The sequence below is a fragment of the Pseudophryne corroboree genome, chromosome 2 (assembly GCF_028390025.1).
Source record: "Pseudophryne corroboree isolate aPseCor3 chromosome 2, aPseCor3.hap2, whole genome shotgun sequence".
Classification (NCBI taxonomy): domain Eukaryota; kingdom Metazoa; phylum Chordata; class Amphibia; order Anura; family Myobatrachidae; genus Pseudophryne; species Pseudophryne corroboree.
The window spans coordinates 808,117,214-808,136,813 of NC_086445.1; the positions used below are offsets into that span (position 1 = coordinate 808,117,214).

A 19,600-nucleotide genomic window follows, 5' to 3' on the forward strand; every position below is an offset into this window, starting at 1 on the left:
TGTCGCAGTGTGAAGATGTCTGCATTCTGCAGATGTTGAAATGTTTTATGTTGATCATTTAGCAATGTCTGTATCATAACTGTCGACATTGAGGTGTCAACATTTTAAATGTCAACGTAATGCCTGTATCCTGTCACATATAGTAATCAAGAAAAGAAGATAACATGGATTATTTAAATAATATTTTTAATATTTAAGAGTCATCTTCATTATGCTTGCTATTCTCAAAATAAAATTGACCAACCTAAAAAAATCTGGCGCTAGTTTATCTCTAATACCGCTATATGTTTTAAATCCACAATGTGATGTGTGTGTGTGTGTGTGTGGGCCACCCTAGAGAAAGAAAGCCAAACAATATTCGCAAAAAATGACCTGTGCTATGACCGTGAAAATTCAGTTATTATTGTGATAAACAAGTGTAATATTGTGGAGAATCGGCACAGCAAGCATATTCAATACAAAAAACACAAACCAACAAGTTAGATTTAAAACATACAGATATAACATGCATACTTCTTTTTTGTTTTCTTACAGAAAACAGATAGTAGTTAAGTAATAGGTGCCGTTTTCATGGAACTTCTGGGATTCTGCAAGATTGCTGTTAAACTTAAAGTGGCAATCTGTCACAAGACTAAACCAATGTATTGAATATATACAGTATAATTTGAAATGCAGACTATAATCTTGTAATGAAACGCACGTTGTTGATTTGAATGATAAGCAATAGGAACCTTAATGAGCTTTCAATATGAAGACACGGGATCTCCATAGCCTTATGTAAGAGCGCTATCTAATCTAGGAAATATGCCACAAGTAGTTTTGAATTCGGGAAGTTACAGTGTAGGCTCACAAAGATGTATTTGGTATATGCATTGGTGAAATATTCCAATTATGTCATGCCCTGGAGTCTTTTTACTAATATATTATGGCAGTACATATTTAGTGACCACTTAAGTACCTACAGTACATTTTCTAAGTACTTAAATTTATAGAAGTTTGTATTACAATTTACATTTTTATGCAAATCTATTTTTTACCATTTACATTAATAGTTTGAGGTAAATGTGGTTAGATTTTTCATCTGTTTTTAAAATTGTTTTGTCCTGCTCTTTAGGAATTTATATTCTAAATATGTCCATTCTGCACTATGGGCTAACAAGGGAGGTCAAATGACTTTCATCACTACTTACTGACCATTTTATTTATCTCTCTTTAATTATCTGTATAATGCCTACATGTTACATAGCGCTTTACAGGTAATATGTAATCATTCACGCCAGTCCCTACAATCTATTAACTACCACATGTACACACGGGTTTAGATGCCCAGCGGGAGGGGCGAGCACAACGAACTCCCTTGCGGGCTCGCTGTGTTGGCCACGGTGCAGGCTCGGTGGTTCTATTCCCTTTCTTTGGGTGTCGTGGACACCCACGAGTTGCAATAGTCCCTGTTAGTCGGCATGCCGACTGTAGGTATTGTGAGGGGGTGGGATGTAGGTGCCGGTATTGTGACCGCTGGTCACATAACTACAGCCTGTACACACAGAAGCCAGTGAACTTGCTCTAAGTTTTTTCATCTGGAAATGTTTCCAATTTTCTCCTGCTGTCCCTATCTAAATTTATGTACATGTGATAGCAGACACAGGGGTCTATTTACTAAGCCTTGGATGGAGATAAAGTTGCTGGAGATAAAGTACCAGCCAATCGGCTCCTAACTGCTATGTCACAGGCTGTGTTTGAAAAATGACAGTCGGGAGGTGATTGGCTGGTACTTTATCTCCATCCAAGGCTTAGAGGTCTATTTACTAACACTCCATGAAAAGCATGTGGAGGGAGAAAATGTAGTTTTAAATGTGAGTAACAGTTTATTTGTTGCAGCTAGTGATCCTGCCTTTAATTCATTGCACTCTTTTTAAGAATGACTTATTTTATTTTCTACTAAAATTGTCTAAATCTTATATAATAATTTTGGTTTATGTTGCAATTTCTAGCAACGTCAGCCGTTGACAGTAGAAAACATGTATGAAGACATTAGCCAGGATCACGTAAAGAAAACAGTGACCATTGAAAACCATCCTCATCTCCCACCACCAGCAATGTGTTCTGTCCACCCATGCAGGTAACGATTTTCACGAGCACATCAAACTATAAACCTACTGAGAGAGTGGGGTTTTGTTTTGATTTTAAATCACATTTATTGTAGCAGAAAATAGGATATTAATTACCTACCGGTAAATCCTTTTCTCGTAGTCTGTACAGGATACCGGGGTCCACATTAGTACCATGGGGTATAGACGGGTCCACTGGGAGCCTTGAGCACTTTAAGAAATCAATAGTGTGCCCTGGCTCCTCCCTCTATGCCCTTCCTACCAGGCGCAGTCTAGAAACTGCCCGAGGAGACGGACATATCCTGAGGAAGGATGTAACAGAATAGTGGTGAGATTCGAACCAGCACACACAAACAAGAGGAAAGCCATGCTAACCAAAACTGGACAGGAACAGCAACAGCTGAACCAACAACATTACTTAACGAAGTAACAGTGCAGGAAACATGAAGCACTGGGCGGGCGCCCAGTATCCTCTGCGGACTACGAGACAAGGGTTTACCGGTAGGTAATTAAAATCCTATTTTCTCTTACATCTTAGAGGATACTAGGGTCCACATTAGTACCATGGGGATGTACCAAAGCTCCCAAACCGGGTGGGAGAGTGCTGAGGTTCCTGCAGAACTGATTGACCAAACTGAAGGTCCTCAGAGACCAAAGTATCGAACTTGTAGAACTTAGCAAACGTGTTTGAACCCGACCAAGTAGCTGCTCGGCAGAGTTGCAAAGCCGAGACACCCCAGGCAGCAGCCCAGGAAGAACTCACCGACCTAGTAGAGTGGGCCTGTACTTTAGGAACCAGCAATCCTGCCGATGAATAAGCATGCTGGATAGGAAGTCTGATCCAGCGAGCAATAGACTGCTTTGAAACAGGACACCCAATTTTATTGGAATCATAAGCTGTCCACTTCACGTAGATCTTCAAACCCCTCACAACATCCAAGGACTCTGAGGTAGCAGAGGTGTCAGAAAACACCGGAACGACAATAGATTGGTTTATGTGAAAGCAGACACCACCTTAGGAAGAAATAGCTGATGAGTTCTGAGTTCAGCTCTATCTTCATGAAAAATCAAATAGGGGCTCTTGTGAGACAACGCCCCTAGTTCGGAGACACGCCTTGCAGAAGCTAAGGCCAATAGTGTAACGGTCTTCCACGTAAGAAACTTTACGTCAACCTCCTGTAAAGGCTCAAACCATTCCGATTGTAGGAACTGCAACACCACTTTCAGATCCCAATGTGCTGTGGGAGGCACAAAGGGCGGTTGGATGTGTAGAGCTCCCTTCAAGAACGTCTGAACCTCAGGGAGGGAAGCCAATTATTTTTGGAAGAAAATGGATAAGGCCGAAATCTGGACCTTTGTGGAGCCCAAACGTAAGCCCACATCCACACCCGACTGCAGAAAAAGGAGAAAACGTCCCAGTTGAAATTCCATTGGAGGAATTTTCCTGTTTTCACACCACGAGACATATTTTTTCCAAATACGGTGGCAATGTTTAGATGTTACCCCTTTCAGGGTTGGAATGACCTTGTTCGGAATGCCTTTCCAGGCTAAAATCTGACTCTCAACTTCCATGCCGAACGGTCCCTGTTGTAGTAGATCCTCTTGAAGAGGTAGAGGCCACAGGTCCTCTAGGACCATCTCCAGTAGATCTGCATACAAAGCCCTTCTTGGCCAATCCGGAGCAATGAAAATTGCTTAAACCTTTTCCCTTTTTATTCTTTTGAGAATTCTTGGGATCAGTGGAAGAGGTGGAAACACGTAAATCCTTTGGTAGACCCATGGAGTCACCAGAGCATCCACCGCCACTGCTTGTGGGTCCCTCGACCTGGAACAATTCTACATGAGCTTCTTGTTGAGATGAGAGGCTATTATGTCTATTTGTGGAATTCCCCACCGACGTGTTAAGGACTCTGAACACCTGTGGGTGAAGGCCCCATTCTCCCGGGTGGAGGTCGTGTCTGCTGAGGAAGTCCGCTTCCCAGTTGTCTACTTCCGGAATGAAGATTGCCGACAGTACCACCGCGTGTCTTTCTGCCCAGAGGAGAATTCTTGTTACCTCTGACATTGCTGCTCTGCTCTTTGTTCCGCCCTGTCGGTTTATGTACGTTACTGCCGTTACATTGTCCGACTGAACCTGAATTGCGTGATTTTGAAAAAGATGCGATGCTAGTAGAAGGGCGTTGTATATGGCCCTTAGTTCCAGAATGTTGCTCGGAAGAATGGTATCCTGACTTGACCATTTTCCTTGGAACTGCTCCCCAACCTCTGAGGCTTGCGTCTGTGGTTAGCAGAACCCAATTTTGAATCCCGAACCTTCAACCCTCGGTCAGGTGAGAAGTCTGAAATCACCACAGAAGAGAAATCCTGCCTTTTGGTGACAGACGTATCCAGTAGGTTGTGGGCAAATGGCAGGGGTTTGAGACACTGTTATGGGTCATCCATAGACTGTCTTAAAAATTGCGTCTCTTTCTCATTATAGGATAATTTAGTTGAAATATTTATCATCCCTTTAATGGAAGCTAACCATGGGGGTTCTGCCCCACTAGCCTGAGAATGAGCACTATCCTGGGTACAGGGTAGTCAGTCTCCGGTGGAAGAAAGGCACTCTGATGTGCAGGAAACACAGTCCCCGGACATGGTAATATAAAGAGACACACAGACACCCACACAAGAAGGTGAAAATACAGTTAAACCTACACAGAGCCCTCAGAGAGACACAGAGATTGGAGCCAGCCACACACACAGAGCGCCCTTATAGCTAAATTACTTTAGCTGGGTCGCCACACTAAGTCCCCTAATAGGGCTTAGTATATACACACACACTCCCCTCCTCCACCCCCCTTCCTCCCTCTAAGACCCCCTGGTACCGTTGAGGAGACGTGGCATCTTTGTGGAGGAGCTGCGCTTCCCTGTAATTTCTGTTGGTGTAATCTGCAGAGGGAAAATGGCGCTGGTGAGCCGCTGGGTCCGCTCATAGTGAAGCCCCGCCCCCTTAATGACGCTCTGCTTGCCGCGTTTTATACTGGCCTGAGGTTATTTATTTATTTTCTCTGACGTCCTAGTGGATGCTGGGAACTCCGTAAGGACCATGGGGAATAGCGGGCTCCGAAGGAGGCTGGGCACTCTAGAAAGATTTATGACTACCTGGTGTGCACTGGCTCCTCCCACTATGACCCTCCTCCAAGCCTCAGTTAGATTTTGTGCCCGGCCGAGGTTGGATGCACACTAGGGGCTCTCCTGAGCTCTTAGAAAGAAAGATAGACTTAGGTTTTTTATTTTCAGTGAGACCTGCTGGCAACAGGCTCACTGCAGCGAGGGACTAAGGGGAGAAGAAGCGAACTCGCCTGCTTGCAGCCGGATTGGGCTTCTTAGACTACTGGACACCATTAGCTCCAGAGGGATCGACCGCAGGCCCAGTCCTTGGTGTTCGGTCCCGGAGCCGCGCCGCCGTCCCCCTTATAGAGCCAGAAGCAAGAAGAGGTCCGGAAAATCGGCGGCAGAAGACATCGGTCTTCTCCAAGGTAGTGCACAGCACTGCAGCTGTGCGCCATTGCTCCTCACACACACTTCACACTCCGGTCACTGAGGGTGCAGGGCGCTGGGGGGGGGGCGCCGTGAGAAGCAATTATAACACCTTGGCTGGCAAAAATACCACAATATATAGCCCTAGAGGCTATATATGTGGAAAATACCCCTGCCAGAATCAAGAAAAAAGCGGGAGAATAGGCCGCGGAAAAGGGGCGGAGCTATCTCCTGCAGCACACTGGCGCCATTTCTCCTTCACAGATCCGCTGGAAGGAAGCTCCCTGGCTCTCCCCTGCAGTCTACACTACAGAAAAGGGTAAAAAAAGAGAGGGGGGGCACTAAATTTAGGCGCTGTATAAATTATATAGAAAAAGCAGCTATAGGGGACATAACTCAGTTAGTCCCTGCATTATATAGCGCTCTAGTGTGTGCTGGCATACTCTCACTCTGTCCCCCCAAAGGGCTTTTGTGGGTCCTGTCCTCTGTTGGAGCATTCCTTGTGTGTGTGCGGTGTGTCGGTACGGCTGTGTCGACATGTTTGATGAGGATAATGATGTGGAGACGGAGCAGATGCCTTTAGAAGGGATGTCACCCCCTGCGGGGCAGACACCTGAGTGGTTGAGCTTATGGAAAGAAATGAGTGCACGTATAGACTCCTTACATAAGAAATTTGACGACATGCCAAATGTGGGACAGCCGACTTCTCAGCTCGTGCCTGCCCAGGCGTCGCACAGGTCATCAGGGGCTCTAAAACGCCCGCTACCTCAGACCGCAGACCCAGATGTCGACACTGATACTGACACCAGTGTCGAAGACGATGAGTCTAAATCTGATGCCCACTAAGGCCATTCACTGCATGATTGAGGCAATGAAAGAGGTGTTACACATTTCTGATATAAATACAGGTACCACTAAAAAGGGTATTATGTTTGGGGAGAAAAAACTACCCGTAGTTTCTTTATCATCCACTAGGGGTCACTGGAGTACTCTTGGGATATGGACGGGCGTAGCCGAACAAAGGCACTGAATATTCAAATTTAGGACTCTCCCCCCCCTCCATATCCCCAAGTACCTCAGTGTACTGTGCTAGTGTTTTTTCGGTGCTCACAGCACGAACATAGGCTTGTGGTATAACCACACTTGGATTTTTATTTTTTAATTTTTATTTTTAATTTTTATTTTTACACTTAGCACATCCCTTCCCAGTTTCTGGAAAAACATGGGTCCGGGATAGTGCCGCTGCACGGGCAGCGAATGGCGTGTCGGTCCTCACAAAGAGCACCCTCACAGCCACAGGCGCTATAAGAGGAGCGCATGGCGTGTCGGTCCTCACAAAGAGCACCCTCACAGCCACAGGCGCTATAAGAGGAGCGCATGGCGTGTCGGTCCTCACAAAGAGCACCCTCACAGCCACAGGCAGCCACTGTCTCCTGCAAGCTGAACGGAGCTTACAGAAAGAAGCTCCGGCACAGCCAGGATGAGACAAAGAGCTGGAAGAGCTACAGCTGCAAGGAGCTTACAGAAAGCCCGTCACAAGAGAAGCTGGAGGCTAAAACAGAGCTTGCAGAGAGAAGCTCGTCACAGCCAGGATGAAAACGGCACAAGGTATGGGTGTCAGGGCGGTCAGCGCACGCTGCCGCCCTACTGTGTGTGATGTTATACTGTAACGCCGCTGAAGGGGTCCTGCTTAACTACCCTACAGAGCGGCCGCACGTCACTCAGCCGCCGGCCGCTCTCACTGTACCCGCCGCTAAGCACGCCGCTGAAGGGTTCCTGCTTAACTACCCTACAGAGCGGCCGCACGTCACTCAGCCGCCGGCCGCTCTCACTGTACCCGCCGCTAAGCACGCCGCTGAAGGGTTCCTGCTTAACTACCCTACAGAGCGGCCGCACGTCACTCAGCCGCCGGCCGCTCTCACTGTACCCGCCGCTAAGCACGCCGCTGAAGGGTTCCTGCTTAACTACCCTACAGAGCGGCCGCACGTCACTCAGACGCCGGCCGCTCTCACTGTGCACGCTGCCGAGACTTTACCGTGTGCTAAAGAGCGGCCGCACGTCACTCAGACGCCGGCCGCTCTCACTGCGCTGATGGACCGGCACCAATACAGAGGCGCCGCCGAGAGTCTCCCGTGTGTTAACGAGCGGCCGCACGTCACTCACGGACGCCGGCCGCTCTTCCAGTCACCGCATGCTGATGCCGGACACAGAAACTGGGTACTATTGTTGGAAGGCCCGCCGCCGCCCGCTCTTCCGGACGGCTCCCCGGCGCTATATACAGCGTTCTCCTCTCCCTGCACCCGATACCCGTACGCTGCAGGTAACATGGGGATGGGGGAGGGGAAGTAATGCCCATAGCAGCAGCAAAGGCTGCATGGGTTAAAAATAGACACAAGCAGCAAAGCGATTTTTATACAGTGTCAGGGGCTATAATATCACAGAACTGTGATTATACATGTTATATATATAATATATAATGAAGATTTTTGCTGCCAGAACTGTGTCTGATATCAGTATAAACTGTGATTATATGTTTAAGCAATTTATATATATAATATATATATGAGGCTTTGGTTTGCAATAGGCTATCAGTGGCATAATCTATTCCACGTTTAACCATGTTTTCTGTTATTTTCTGTTAAGGCTGCAAGATAATAACATTAACTGCAGGCAGTGTAATGGATAACTAAATTCATGTATTTTTACTGTATCCTACACCTGTGTTATCATTGTATAATCTGTATAATAGGCTATTAAGCCTATATATTAAAACTGCAGCAAATAACCTGTACGGTGATTTTATGTGAAAACATGGCATGGCGGCCATTTTAATCATTGCTGTGTTTCCAGTTATAATTCCAGAACATTCCGGCCATACACCTCTACTCCACAAGGAGGCGCAGGGGTGTTAGTGGGAATTTTTAGTTCAGGATAATGCTAGAACATTCCTGCCCTACATCTTTAAGCCACCAGAAGGCGCTGGGGTGTTAGTAGGAATTTGGTTCGGGTTTCATATGCCATGTGAACTACTTTTCACATAAAGAACACTTTAGTTTCCTAAAGATTTCCGTAGAGATAAATATGCTGTTCAGCAATAACATATTTATATATATATATATATATGCCATATAATAACTTCATTAAGTCGTGCAAGTGTCTGTCTGTTGCCGATTATGATGTCTGTCTACATAGCGAATAAGGCTCTAGTGCAGACTAAAAATATTTAATTATTTCTCTAACGTCCTAGTGGATGCTGGGAACTCCGTAAGGACCATGGGGGAATAGCGGGCTCCGAAGGAGGCTGGGCACTCTAGAAAGATCTTAGACTACCTGGTGTGCACTGGCTCCTCCCACTATGACCCTCCTCCAAGCCTCAGTTAGATTTCGTGCCCGGCCGAGGTTGGATGCACACTAGGGGCTCTCCTGAGCTCTTAGAAAGTTATAGTCTTAGAATTTGTTCTTTTCACTGAGACCTGCTGGCAACAGGCTCACTGCAGCGAGGGACTAAGGGGAGAAGAAGCGAACTCGCCTGCTTGCAGCCGGATTGGGCTTCTTAGGCTACTGGACACCATTAGCTCCAGAGGGATCGACCGCAGGCCCAGCCTTGATGTTCGGTCCCGGAGCCGCGCCGCCGTCCCCCTTACAGAGCCAGAAGCAAGAAGATGGTCCGGAAAATCGGCGGCATGAAGACTCAGTCTTCACCAAGGTAGCGCACAGCACTGCAGCTGTGCGCCATTGCTCCTCTCACACACTTCATACTCCGGTCACTGAGGGTGCAGGGCGCTGGGGGGGGGCGCCCTGAGGCAGCAATAAAAACACCTTGGCTGGCAAAAATACCTCAATATATAGCCCCAGGGGCTATATATGAGGTAAATACCCCTGCCAGAAGTCCATAAAAAACGGGAGAATAGGCCGCGAAAAAGGGGCGGAGCCTATCTCCTCAGCACACTGGCGCCATTTTCCCTCACAGCTCCGTTGGAGGGAAGCTCCCTGGCTCTCCCCTGCAGTCTACAAGGGTTAAAAAAAGAGAGAGGGGGCACTAAATTTAGGCGCAGTATACATTATATATATATAGATATAAAGCTATAGGGGACATAACTCAGTTAGTCCCTGCAGTATATAGCGCTCTGGTGTGTGCTGGCATACTCTCACTCTGTCCCCCCAAAGGGCTTTTGTGGGTCCTGTCCTCGTTTAGAGCATTCCCTGTGTGTCTGCGGTGTGTCGGTACGGCTGTGTCGACATGTTGAATGAGGAGGCTTATATGGTGACGGAACAGAGGCCGATATATGTGATGTCGCCCCCTGTGGGGCTGACACCAGAGTGGATAGAGAGGTAAAAGGTATTAACCGACAGTGTCAACTCCTTACATAAAAGGGTGGATGACGTAACAGCTGTGGGACAGCCGGCTTCGCAGCCCGCGCCTGCCCAGGCGTCTCAAAGGCCATCAGGGGCTCAAAAACGCCCGCTCTCTCAGATGGCAGACACAGATGTCGACACGGAGTCTGACTCCAGTGTCGACAAGGTGGAGACATATACACAATCCAATCCGTGACTTGATCCCGGCAATAAAAAATGTGTTATACATTTCTGACTTTAACCTCTATAAATGGGTTTTAGGTTTGGGGAGAAAAAACAGGCAGTGTTTTGTTCCCCCATCAGATGAATAAATGAAGTGTGTGAAAAGCGTGGGTTCCCCCGTTAAGAAACTGGTAATTTATAAAAAGTTACTGATGGCGTACCCTTTCCCGCCAGGAGGATAAGTTACGCTGGGAGATATCCCCTAGGGTGGATAAGGCGCTCACACGTTTGTCAAAAAAGGTGGCACTGCCGTCTTAGGATACGGCCACTTTAATAGGTACCTGTTGATAAAAAAAACAGGAGGCTATCCTGAAGTCTGTATTTACACACTCAGGTACTAGACTGAGACCTGCAGCGTGGTTGGTGACCCTGTCAAACAGGGATAATAGTTGGCAAACATAAAAACATATTAAAGACGTTGTCTTATATATGGGGGATGCACAGAGGGATATTTTGCCGGCTGGCATCCAAATAAAATGTAATGTCCATTCTGTCAGGAGGGTATTAGAGACCTGTCACTGGACAGGTGATGCTGACTTAAAAAGCGCAAAGAGAGCCTTATAAGGGTGAGGAATTATTTGGGGATGGTCTCTGGGACCTCGTATCCACAGCAACTGCTGGGAAGAAATAATTTTACCTCTGGTTTCCTCACAGAAAAAGGTACAGTCCTTTCGGCTTCAGAAAAGCAAGCGGGTCAAATGGCGCTTCCTTTCTGTACAGAGACAAGGGTAGAGGGAAAAAGCTGCACCAGTCAGCCTGTTTCCAGAATCAAGATTCTTCCCCCGCCTCCTGTGAGTACACACCATGACGCGGGTGCTCCACAGGTGTAGCCAGGTACGGTGGGGGGCCGCCTCAAAAATTTCAGCAATTAGTGGGCTCGCTCACAGGTGGATCCCTGTTTCTTCCAAGTAGTATTTCAGGGGTACAAGCTGGAATTAGAGATGTCTCCCCCCAGCCATTTCCTAAAATATGCCTTGCTGACAACTCCCTCAAGCAGGGAGGCTGTGCTAGAGGCAATTAATAAGCGGTATTCCCAGCAGGTAATACTCAAGGTGCCCCTACTTCAACAAGGACGGGGTTACTATTCCACACGGGTTGGGGTACCGAAACCGCATGGTTCGGTGTGACCCATTTTATATTTAAAATCCTTGAACATAAAAAAAAAATTCAAGTTCAAGATGGAATCGCTCAGGGCGGTTATTGCAAGCCTGGACGAGGGGGATTACATGGTATCCCGGGACATCAAGGATGCTTTCCTGCATGTCCCCATTTACCATCCTCGCCAGGAGTACCTCAGATTTGTGGTACAGGATTACCATTACCAAGTCCAGACACTGCCGTTTGGACTGTACATGGCACCGAGGGTGTTTTATCAAGGTAATGGCCGAAATGATGATACTCCTTCAAAAAAAAAAAAAAAAAAAAAAAGGGAGTTGTAATTATCCCGTAATTGGACAATCTCGTTATAAGGGCGAGGTCCAAGGAGCAGTTGGTAGTCGGGGTAGCACTATTTTGGAAAGTGCTACAACAGCATAGGTGGATTCTAAACAGTCCAAAGTCACAGCTGGTTCCTATGACACGTCTACTGTTCCTGGGGATGGTTCTGGACATAAACCAGAAATAGTGTTTCTCCCGGAGGAGAAAGCCAAGGAGTTGTCATCTCTAGTCAGAGACCTCCTGAAACCAAAATAGGTAGCGGTGCATCATTGCACGCGAGTCCTGGGAAAAATGGTAGCTTCTTACGAAGCAATCCCATTAGGCAGGTTCCATACAAGAACTTTTCAGAGGGACCTGTTGGACAAGTGGTCCGGATCGCATCTTCCGATGCATAGGCTGATAACCCTGTCTCCAAGGACCAGGGTATCTCTACTGTGGTGGCTGCAGAGTGCCCATCTTCAAGAGGGCCGCAGGTTCGGCATACAGGACTAGGTCCTAGTGACCATGGATTCCAGCCTTTGAGGCTGGGGGGCAGTCACATAGGGAAGAAACTTCCAGGGACTTTGGTCAAGTCAGGTTATTTCCCTACACATAAATATTCTGGATCTGAGGGCCATTTACAATGCCCTGAGGCCAGCAAGGCCTCTGCTTCAAAACCAGCCGGTACTGATCCAATCAGACAACATCACGGCAGTCGCCCATGTAATCAACAGGGCGGCACAAAAAGCAGGATGGCGATGGCAGAAGCCACAAGGATTCTCCGATAGGCGGAAAATCATGTGTTAGCACTGTCAGCAGTGTTCATTCCCGGAGTGGACAACTGGGAAGCAGATCTTCTCAACAGACACGACCTCCACCCGGGAGAATGGGGACTTCCTCCAGAAGTCTTCCAATAGGATTGTACACCATTGGGAAAGGCCACAGGTGGACATGATGGCGTCCCGCCTTAACAAAAAGCTATAAAAGATATTGCTCCAGGTCAAGGGACCCTCAGGCGATAGCTATGGACGCTCTGGTAACACCGTGGGTGTACCAGTCGGTTTAGGTGTTCTCCCCTCTGCCTCTCATACCAAAGGTACTGAGAATAATAAGAAGGCGAGGAGTAAGAACGATACTCGTGGATGGCCAAGAAGAGCTTGGTACCCAGAACTTTTAAGAATTTATATCAGAGGACCCATGGCCTCTGCCACTCAGTCAGGACCTGCGGCAGCAGGGGCCCTGTCTGTTCCAAGACTTACCGCGGCTGCGTTTGACGGCATGGCGGTTGAACGCCGGATCCTGAAGGAAAAGGGTATTCCGGAGGAAGTAATTCCTACGCTTACTAAAGCCAGGAAAGAGGTTACAGCAACTCATTATCACCGCATATGGCGAAAATATGGTGCATGGTGTGAGGCCGAAAGGGCCCCAACAGAGGAATTTCAACTAGGTCGATTTCTGCAATTCCTGCAAGCAGGAGTGACTATGGGCCTTAAATTGGGTTCCATTAAGGTACAGATCTCGGCTCTGTCGATTTTCTTTCAAAAAAAAAAAAAAAAAGAACTAGCTTCAGTACCTGAAGTTCAGACATTTATAAAAGGAGTGCTGCATAGTCAGCCCCCGTTTGTGCCTCCTGTGGCACCTTGGGATCTCAACGTGGTGTTGAGTTTTTCTTAAAATCACTTTGGTTTGAACCACTAAAAACCGTGGATCTGAAATATCTCACATGGAAGGTGGTTATGTTATTGGCCTTGGCTTCTGCCAGGCGAGTATCAGAATTGGCGGCTTTGTCTTGTAAAAGCCCTTATTTGATTTTCCATATGGATAGGGCAGAATTGAGGACTCGTCCCCAGTTTCTCCCTAAGGTGGTGTCAGCGTTTCACCTGAACCAGCCTATTGTGCCTGCGGCTACTAAGGATTTGGAGGACTCCAAGTTGCTAGACGTTGTCAGGGCCCTGAAAATATATGTTTCCAGGACGGCTGGAGTCAGAAAATCTGACTCGCTGTTTATCCTATATGCACCCAACAAGCTGGGTGCTCCTGCTTCTAAGCAGACTATTGCTCGTTGGATTTGTAGTACAATTCAGCTTGCACATACTGTGGCAGGCCTGCCACAGCCAAAATCTGTCAATGCCCATTCCACAAGGAAGGTGGGCTCATCTTGGGCGGCTGCCCGAGGGGTCTCGGCTTTACAACTTTGCCGAGCAGCTACTTGGTCAGGGGCAAACACGTTTGCAAAATTCTACAAATTTGATACCCTGGCTGAGGAGGACCTGGAGTTCTCTCATTCGGTGCTGCAGAGTCATCCGCACTCTCCCGCCCGTTTGGGAGCTTTGGTATAATCCCCATGGTCCTTACGGAGTTCCCCGCATCCACTAGGACGTTAGAGAAAATAAGAATTTACTCACCGGTAATTCTATTTCTCGTAGTCCGTAGTGGATGCTGGGCGCCCATCCCAAGTGCGGTTTATCTGCATTACTTGTACATAGTTATTGTTAACTAAATCGGGTTATTGTTGAGCCATCTGTTGAGAGGCTCTATTGTTTCATACTGTTAACTGTGTTTCATATCACGAGTTGTACGGTGTGATTGGTGTGGCTGGTATGAGTCTTACCCGGGATTCAAAATCCTTCCTTATTGTGTACGCTCGTCCGGGCACAGTACCTAACTGAGGCTTGGAGGAGGGTCATAGTGGGAGGAGCCAGTGCACACCAGGTAGTCTAAGATCTTTCTAGAGTGCCCAGCCTCCTTCGGAGCCCGCTATTCCCCCATGGTCCTTACGGAGTTCCCAGCATCCACTACGGACTACGAGAAATAGAATTACCGGTGAGTAAATTCTTATTTTTTTTTAAGAAACCTATGTTAACATTGGCATTTCAAATTAAAAGAGCGGTAATCGGAGTCTCGAAATGACTCTGCCAGCTCTAACAAAAGACAGTCTTTACAAAGGGCCAATTTCCCTTTGGATACCAAAGGGTTTATGTCACTGGTCTTATAATTTAATGCACGATTCTATGTCAAATCTCACACCGAATAGTGCGGGGTTTTGGACAACCATACATAATCGTTTCCAAAAGGACGCGATCCACCATTGGAAGATGCGTTTCTGTCAAACATTACAAAAACCCAAGATACAGTTGGGTCACTAGAATCTATGTATGAAACCATGACGATCACTGTTAAAAGAAGCTGCAGAGTATATCTGTTAAGCTTCTGCTAACGCCGGTTATTTTCATTGTCGCTAGTTAAGCGCGACAAGGCCAGAGCTTGTTTGCTCCTAAAATAATATACTTGTAACGGCATTTTAACCCTTTATAACAAACAGTCACGCTTTGTAGCGAAGGGACGTCACAGTCAGCAAGCCAGTGGTTTGATGACCTCTTTTATAATTGTGGAAGCGCGTCTTTACATGTTACTTTTGCGAGATTTCATGACTTCAACTCATATATGTCTCAGCTATTTACAGCTTAAAGTACAAAACTGATTCTGTCGAACGGTTTGGCAATATGTCATTTAGTCTTTGCTGGTTTATAAACCAGCCAATAGTACGCCAACAGAGTCAGAGTTACTTATTCCCATCTGTTTGAGCAAAACCAAACAGCTCCGTTGCAGTATCAATCAGCAAGTCATTTACTACAGTTAGAAAATGGATTTTCTGTAGTTAGTATTTGCTTTTTGCAGCCACAAAATTGCATAATTGCATTTGAAATTCACAATGCGTATTTACCCAGTCCGGTTTCTTCATCACAGGTTCTAGCGTTTGCAAATCGCCACAACCATTACCCATTTCATTTCTACCGTTGCTTATCGCTTCCGGTATTTACCAAAGTGATGTTGGGATCATAGCTCATCTCACATAAGAACTATGTATCAACAAAGTTCTTCTAACTTGCGCTACTAAAGTATACTGCGGTAGCAGATCAAGTTCGAAAACAATCGCATCTAAGTCTGTCTAAACGATGTCAATTCCTAGGTAAGATTATAAATATGGTAAGTCAAAGACTTTTACCTACTACACCAGCAAGAACAAAAGTACACGCACTCTAGCGGTACATTGGTGTATTCATCTATTAAGAATAAAGATGTGTTTTCAATTTAGTTCGCCACCATTCACTCGCGTTTTCCACAGAGGGACAAGGGTGCTTATACTCTGGACGACAGTCACAGAGAGTCAGGATTTGTAGTTAAAATCAACTCAAAGGTTCTAAAACACGACAGATTGCTGTCGATAAATGTCCTAGAACTCTGTGCATTTTACAATGCAATAAATGATTCGCTTTCAGTCTGACCAGGCATAGACTCTGGTTTCTCTTCAGAACGAATACATCTTTCGCTTTTTACTAAAGATTTCCGTGGAGAGAAACAACCGTGAGTTTCATGTAATTTTGTTTTTTCATGCCTAGATCACGCTGGCCTTAAGCAGTCAAACAAAGCAACGCCAGTTGTATACACAACAACCAGTGAGAACCAAGAAGCCGCATGGCAATGCAGCAGGTCACTCAAATCTTCAATGGCTCAGAACGCCATTAGGTGAAAATGTCAAGAGATCAATCAGTGAGTGGACATCTGTTAGACAGATGATCTCACCCGTCAGGATTTGGATCTTGAAAACTGGACATTAAATCCAGAGGTGTTTCATATGTGAGTCCACAGAAGGGGGTTGTCCTCAAGTATACATGATGGCATCTCGCCACAATTACAAAAGCTCAGTAGGTGTACAAAACAGTTCACAAGGGCAGTGGCGGTGAAATCTCTCACATTCATGGGGTCATTCAGCATCGTGTATCTGGCTCCACCATTTTCCGCTTCTCTCTCCGTTGCCAAAACGGATCAGAAGACAGTTCGTCACAGTCATACTGGTGGTAGCTCATGGGTTTCGGAGAAGTTTGCTTCTCGAATTTTCAAGGAATACTTGCACACGATCTTAGCCCTCTCATAATACGTCCAACCTGTTACATCAGGGAACGTTCTTTTATCCATAGTTACCTATATACCTATTATCTGTATACCTATTATCTGTGTACCGCAGCTGCGGTTGACGGGGTGAGGGTTCAAACCGCCCTCTTAGAAAATAGAGCATTACAGTATCGGTTATACCAACCATGTAACGAAATAGTAAGCCGCTTAAGGCAGCTCATTATTAAAAAATTTCGTGTGCTTACATAGGTTGTAAACCTCGGAAGTTTCCAACATCATACTTCAAGTACCCGTATTCGGTTAAACGGGATGGGATGGAAAACTGCGTTCATCTGCACTAACAGTGCAGGTATCTGTGTGGTAAACGTATTTTCAAAGACGTTTGCCTCTATTTGCGTCTGTAAACATCTTTCTACAAGGTGTCACCAAAGTTCAGACTCTATTTATCCCACCTACAGCGCCAGGCGATTTGAGGTTGGGTTCAGATTTATTACAGTTTTCATATTTTGGAACCCTTTCAACAAAGGGGAATTAAGTTTCATATTTTTTGAACCTTTACAACAAATGAGAATTAAGTTTCTTACTTTGGAAAACATTTTTCTTCTAGCCTTGCCTTCGGCAAGGGTTTTGTTTTCATATTTGGGTGCCTTGTATTCCAAGCCACCGTATTTAAGTTTTCTCATGACAAAGCAGATCTTCGGACGAAATCCGCTTTCGTATTCTTCACATCAATATACCAATAGTGGTTCCTGTGGGGACAGCACATTCTAGAATTCTGAATGTGGTACACGCATTACGCGTTTATATATGTACCGAACGTCTACATTACGTGATATAAATACGTTGTTTGTTCTATATAATACTGCAAACTGGGGTTAGCCAGTTTCTCAGCAGACATTATCCAGTTGGATAATAATGACTACAAGTCAGGCTTACTTTAAGGCTAAGTTACAATCGCCTACGTCAGTAATAGTTCATCCCACAGGTTCTGTGGGAATGTCAGACCCAGCGGGTCGTGGAGCGTCTATGACGCGGCTACATAGCCTTCAGTGCACCACGTTTGTGCACGTTTACACGTTATGAATGGTGGCGCCATCAGCATTCAGCTTTGGCCTGCCTACTGTTACAAGTATCAAACAGCTCTCCCGCCCACGAGGGAAGCTTTGGTACGTCCCAAGAGTACTCCAGTGACCCCTAGTGGATGATAAAGAAAATAGGATTTTGGTACTTACCAGGTAAATCCTTTTCTTTGAATCCATAGGGGGCACTGGACGCCCACCCAGAGCAGTTTTACCTGGGTTGTTTTAAGCTCAAGGGAGCTTAGTAAACAAATTTTACTTGGGTGGTGTTAAGCTCAAAGGAGCTTATGGTAACACATTTTCACCGATTGGTTCAAATTATAAAGTTCTATCGGTTAAGGTGTCAACTGTTTAGTTGACAATAAGGTTACAGGTCAACTTTGTGGTTGTCTGTTATGTTATAGGAATTCTCCATTGTCAATCCTCTCTATATCCTGTTCGCTCAGTAAAAAACACTGGCACAGTACACTGAGGTACTTGGGGATATGGAGGGGGGGGAGAGTCCTAAATTTGAATATTCAGTGCCTTTGTTCGGCTACGCCCGTCCATATCCCAAGAGTACTCCAGTGCCCCCTATGGATTCAAAGAAAAGGATTTACCTGGTAAGTACCAAAATCCTATTTTTTCCCCCATCAGATGAATTAAATGAAGTGTGTGAAGAAGCGTGGGCTTTCCCTGATAAAAAATTGGTAATTCCTAAGAAGGTACTAATGGCGTTCCCTTTCCCGACAGAGGATAGGTCACGTTGGGAAACACCTCCTAGGGTGGATAAAGCGCTCACACGTTTGTCAAAAAAGGTGGCACTACCGTCTCCGGATACGGCCGCCCTCAAGGAACCTGCTGATAGAAAGCAGGAGGCGATCCTGAAGTCTGTATATACACACTCAGGCATTATACTTAGGCCAGCTATTGCGTCAGCTTGGATGTGCAGTGCTGCCGCTGCGTGGTCAGATAAACTGTCAGAAAATATTGACACATTAGACAGAGACACGATCCTGTTAACCATAGACCATATAAAAGACTCAGTCTTATATATGAGAGATGCACAGAGGGAAATCTGCCGGCTGGCATCTAAAGTTAGTGCATTGTCCATTTCTGCTAGGAGAGGCTTATGGACTCGCCAGTGGACAGGAGATGCAGATTCTAAAAGGCACATGGAAGTGTTGCCATATAAAGGTGAGGAATTATTTGGGGATGGTCTCTCGGACCTAGTTTCCACAGCAACGTCTGGGAAGTCAGCATTTTTACCCCATGTCCCCTCACAGCCTAAGAAGGCGCCGTTTTATCAGGTTCAGTCCTTTCGGACCCAGAAAAACAGGCGTGGAAAAGGCGGGTCTTTTCTATCCAGAGGCAGAGGTAGGGGAAAAAGGCTGCAACAAACAGCAGGTTCCCAGGAGCAAAAGTCCTCCCCAGCTTCTTCTGCCAAGTCCGCCGCATGACGGTGGGGCTCCACAGGCGGAGCCTGGTACGGTGGGGGGCCGCCTCAAGAATTTCAGCGATCAGTGGGCTCGCTCACAGGTGGATCCCTGGATCCTTCAAATAGTATCTCAGGGGTACAAACTGGAATTCGAGGCGTCTCCACCCCACCGGTTCCTAAAATATGCCTTGCCGATTGCTCCCTCAGACAGGGAGGCGGTGCTAGCGGCAATTCACAAGCTGTATTCCCAGCAGGTGATAATCAAGGTACCCCTACTTCAACAAGGCCGGGGTTACTATTCCACACTATTTGTGGTACCGAAACCGGACGGTTCGGTGAGACCCATTTTAAATTTGAAATCCTTGAACACATACATAAAAAAATTCAAGTTCAAGATGGAATCGCTCAGGGCGGTTATTGCGAGCCTGGAAGAGGGGGATTACATGGTATCCCTGGACATCAAGGATGCTTACTTGCATGTCCCCATTTACCATCCTCACCAGGAGTACCTCAGATTTGTGGTACAGGATTGCCATTACCAATTCCAGACGCTGCCGTTTGGACTC

The 19,600-nt window shown here is 46.3% G+C and overlaps 1 protein-coding gene and 1 non-coding gene across 3 annotated transcripts in view; both read left to right on the forward strand.

The window, feature by feature from the left end:
- Nucleotides 1–19,600, forward strand: part of ATG3 (autophagy related 3) — a 120,929-nt gene that overhangs the window by 92,191 nt on the left and 9,138 nt on the right. For both annotated transcript variants that reach the window (XM_063955641.1, XM_063955642.1), the window contains exon 10: nucleotides 1,992–2,119. In XM_063955641.1, coding sequence (XP_063811711.1) covers nucleotides 1,992–2,119 — 128 coding nt within the window. The remainder of the gene's footprint in view (nucleotides 1–1,991; nucleotides 2,120–19,600) is intronic.
- Nucleotides 15,918–16,037, forward strand: LOC135054130 (U5 spliceosomal RNA). The gene has a single exon (XR_010243378.1). It is a non-coding gene; the product is annotated as a U5 spliceosomal RNA (small nuclear RNA).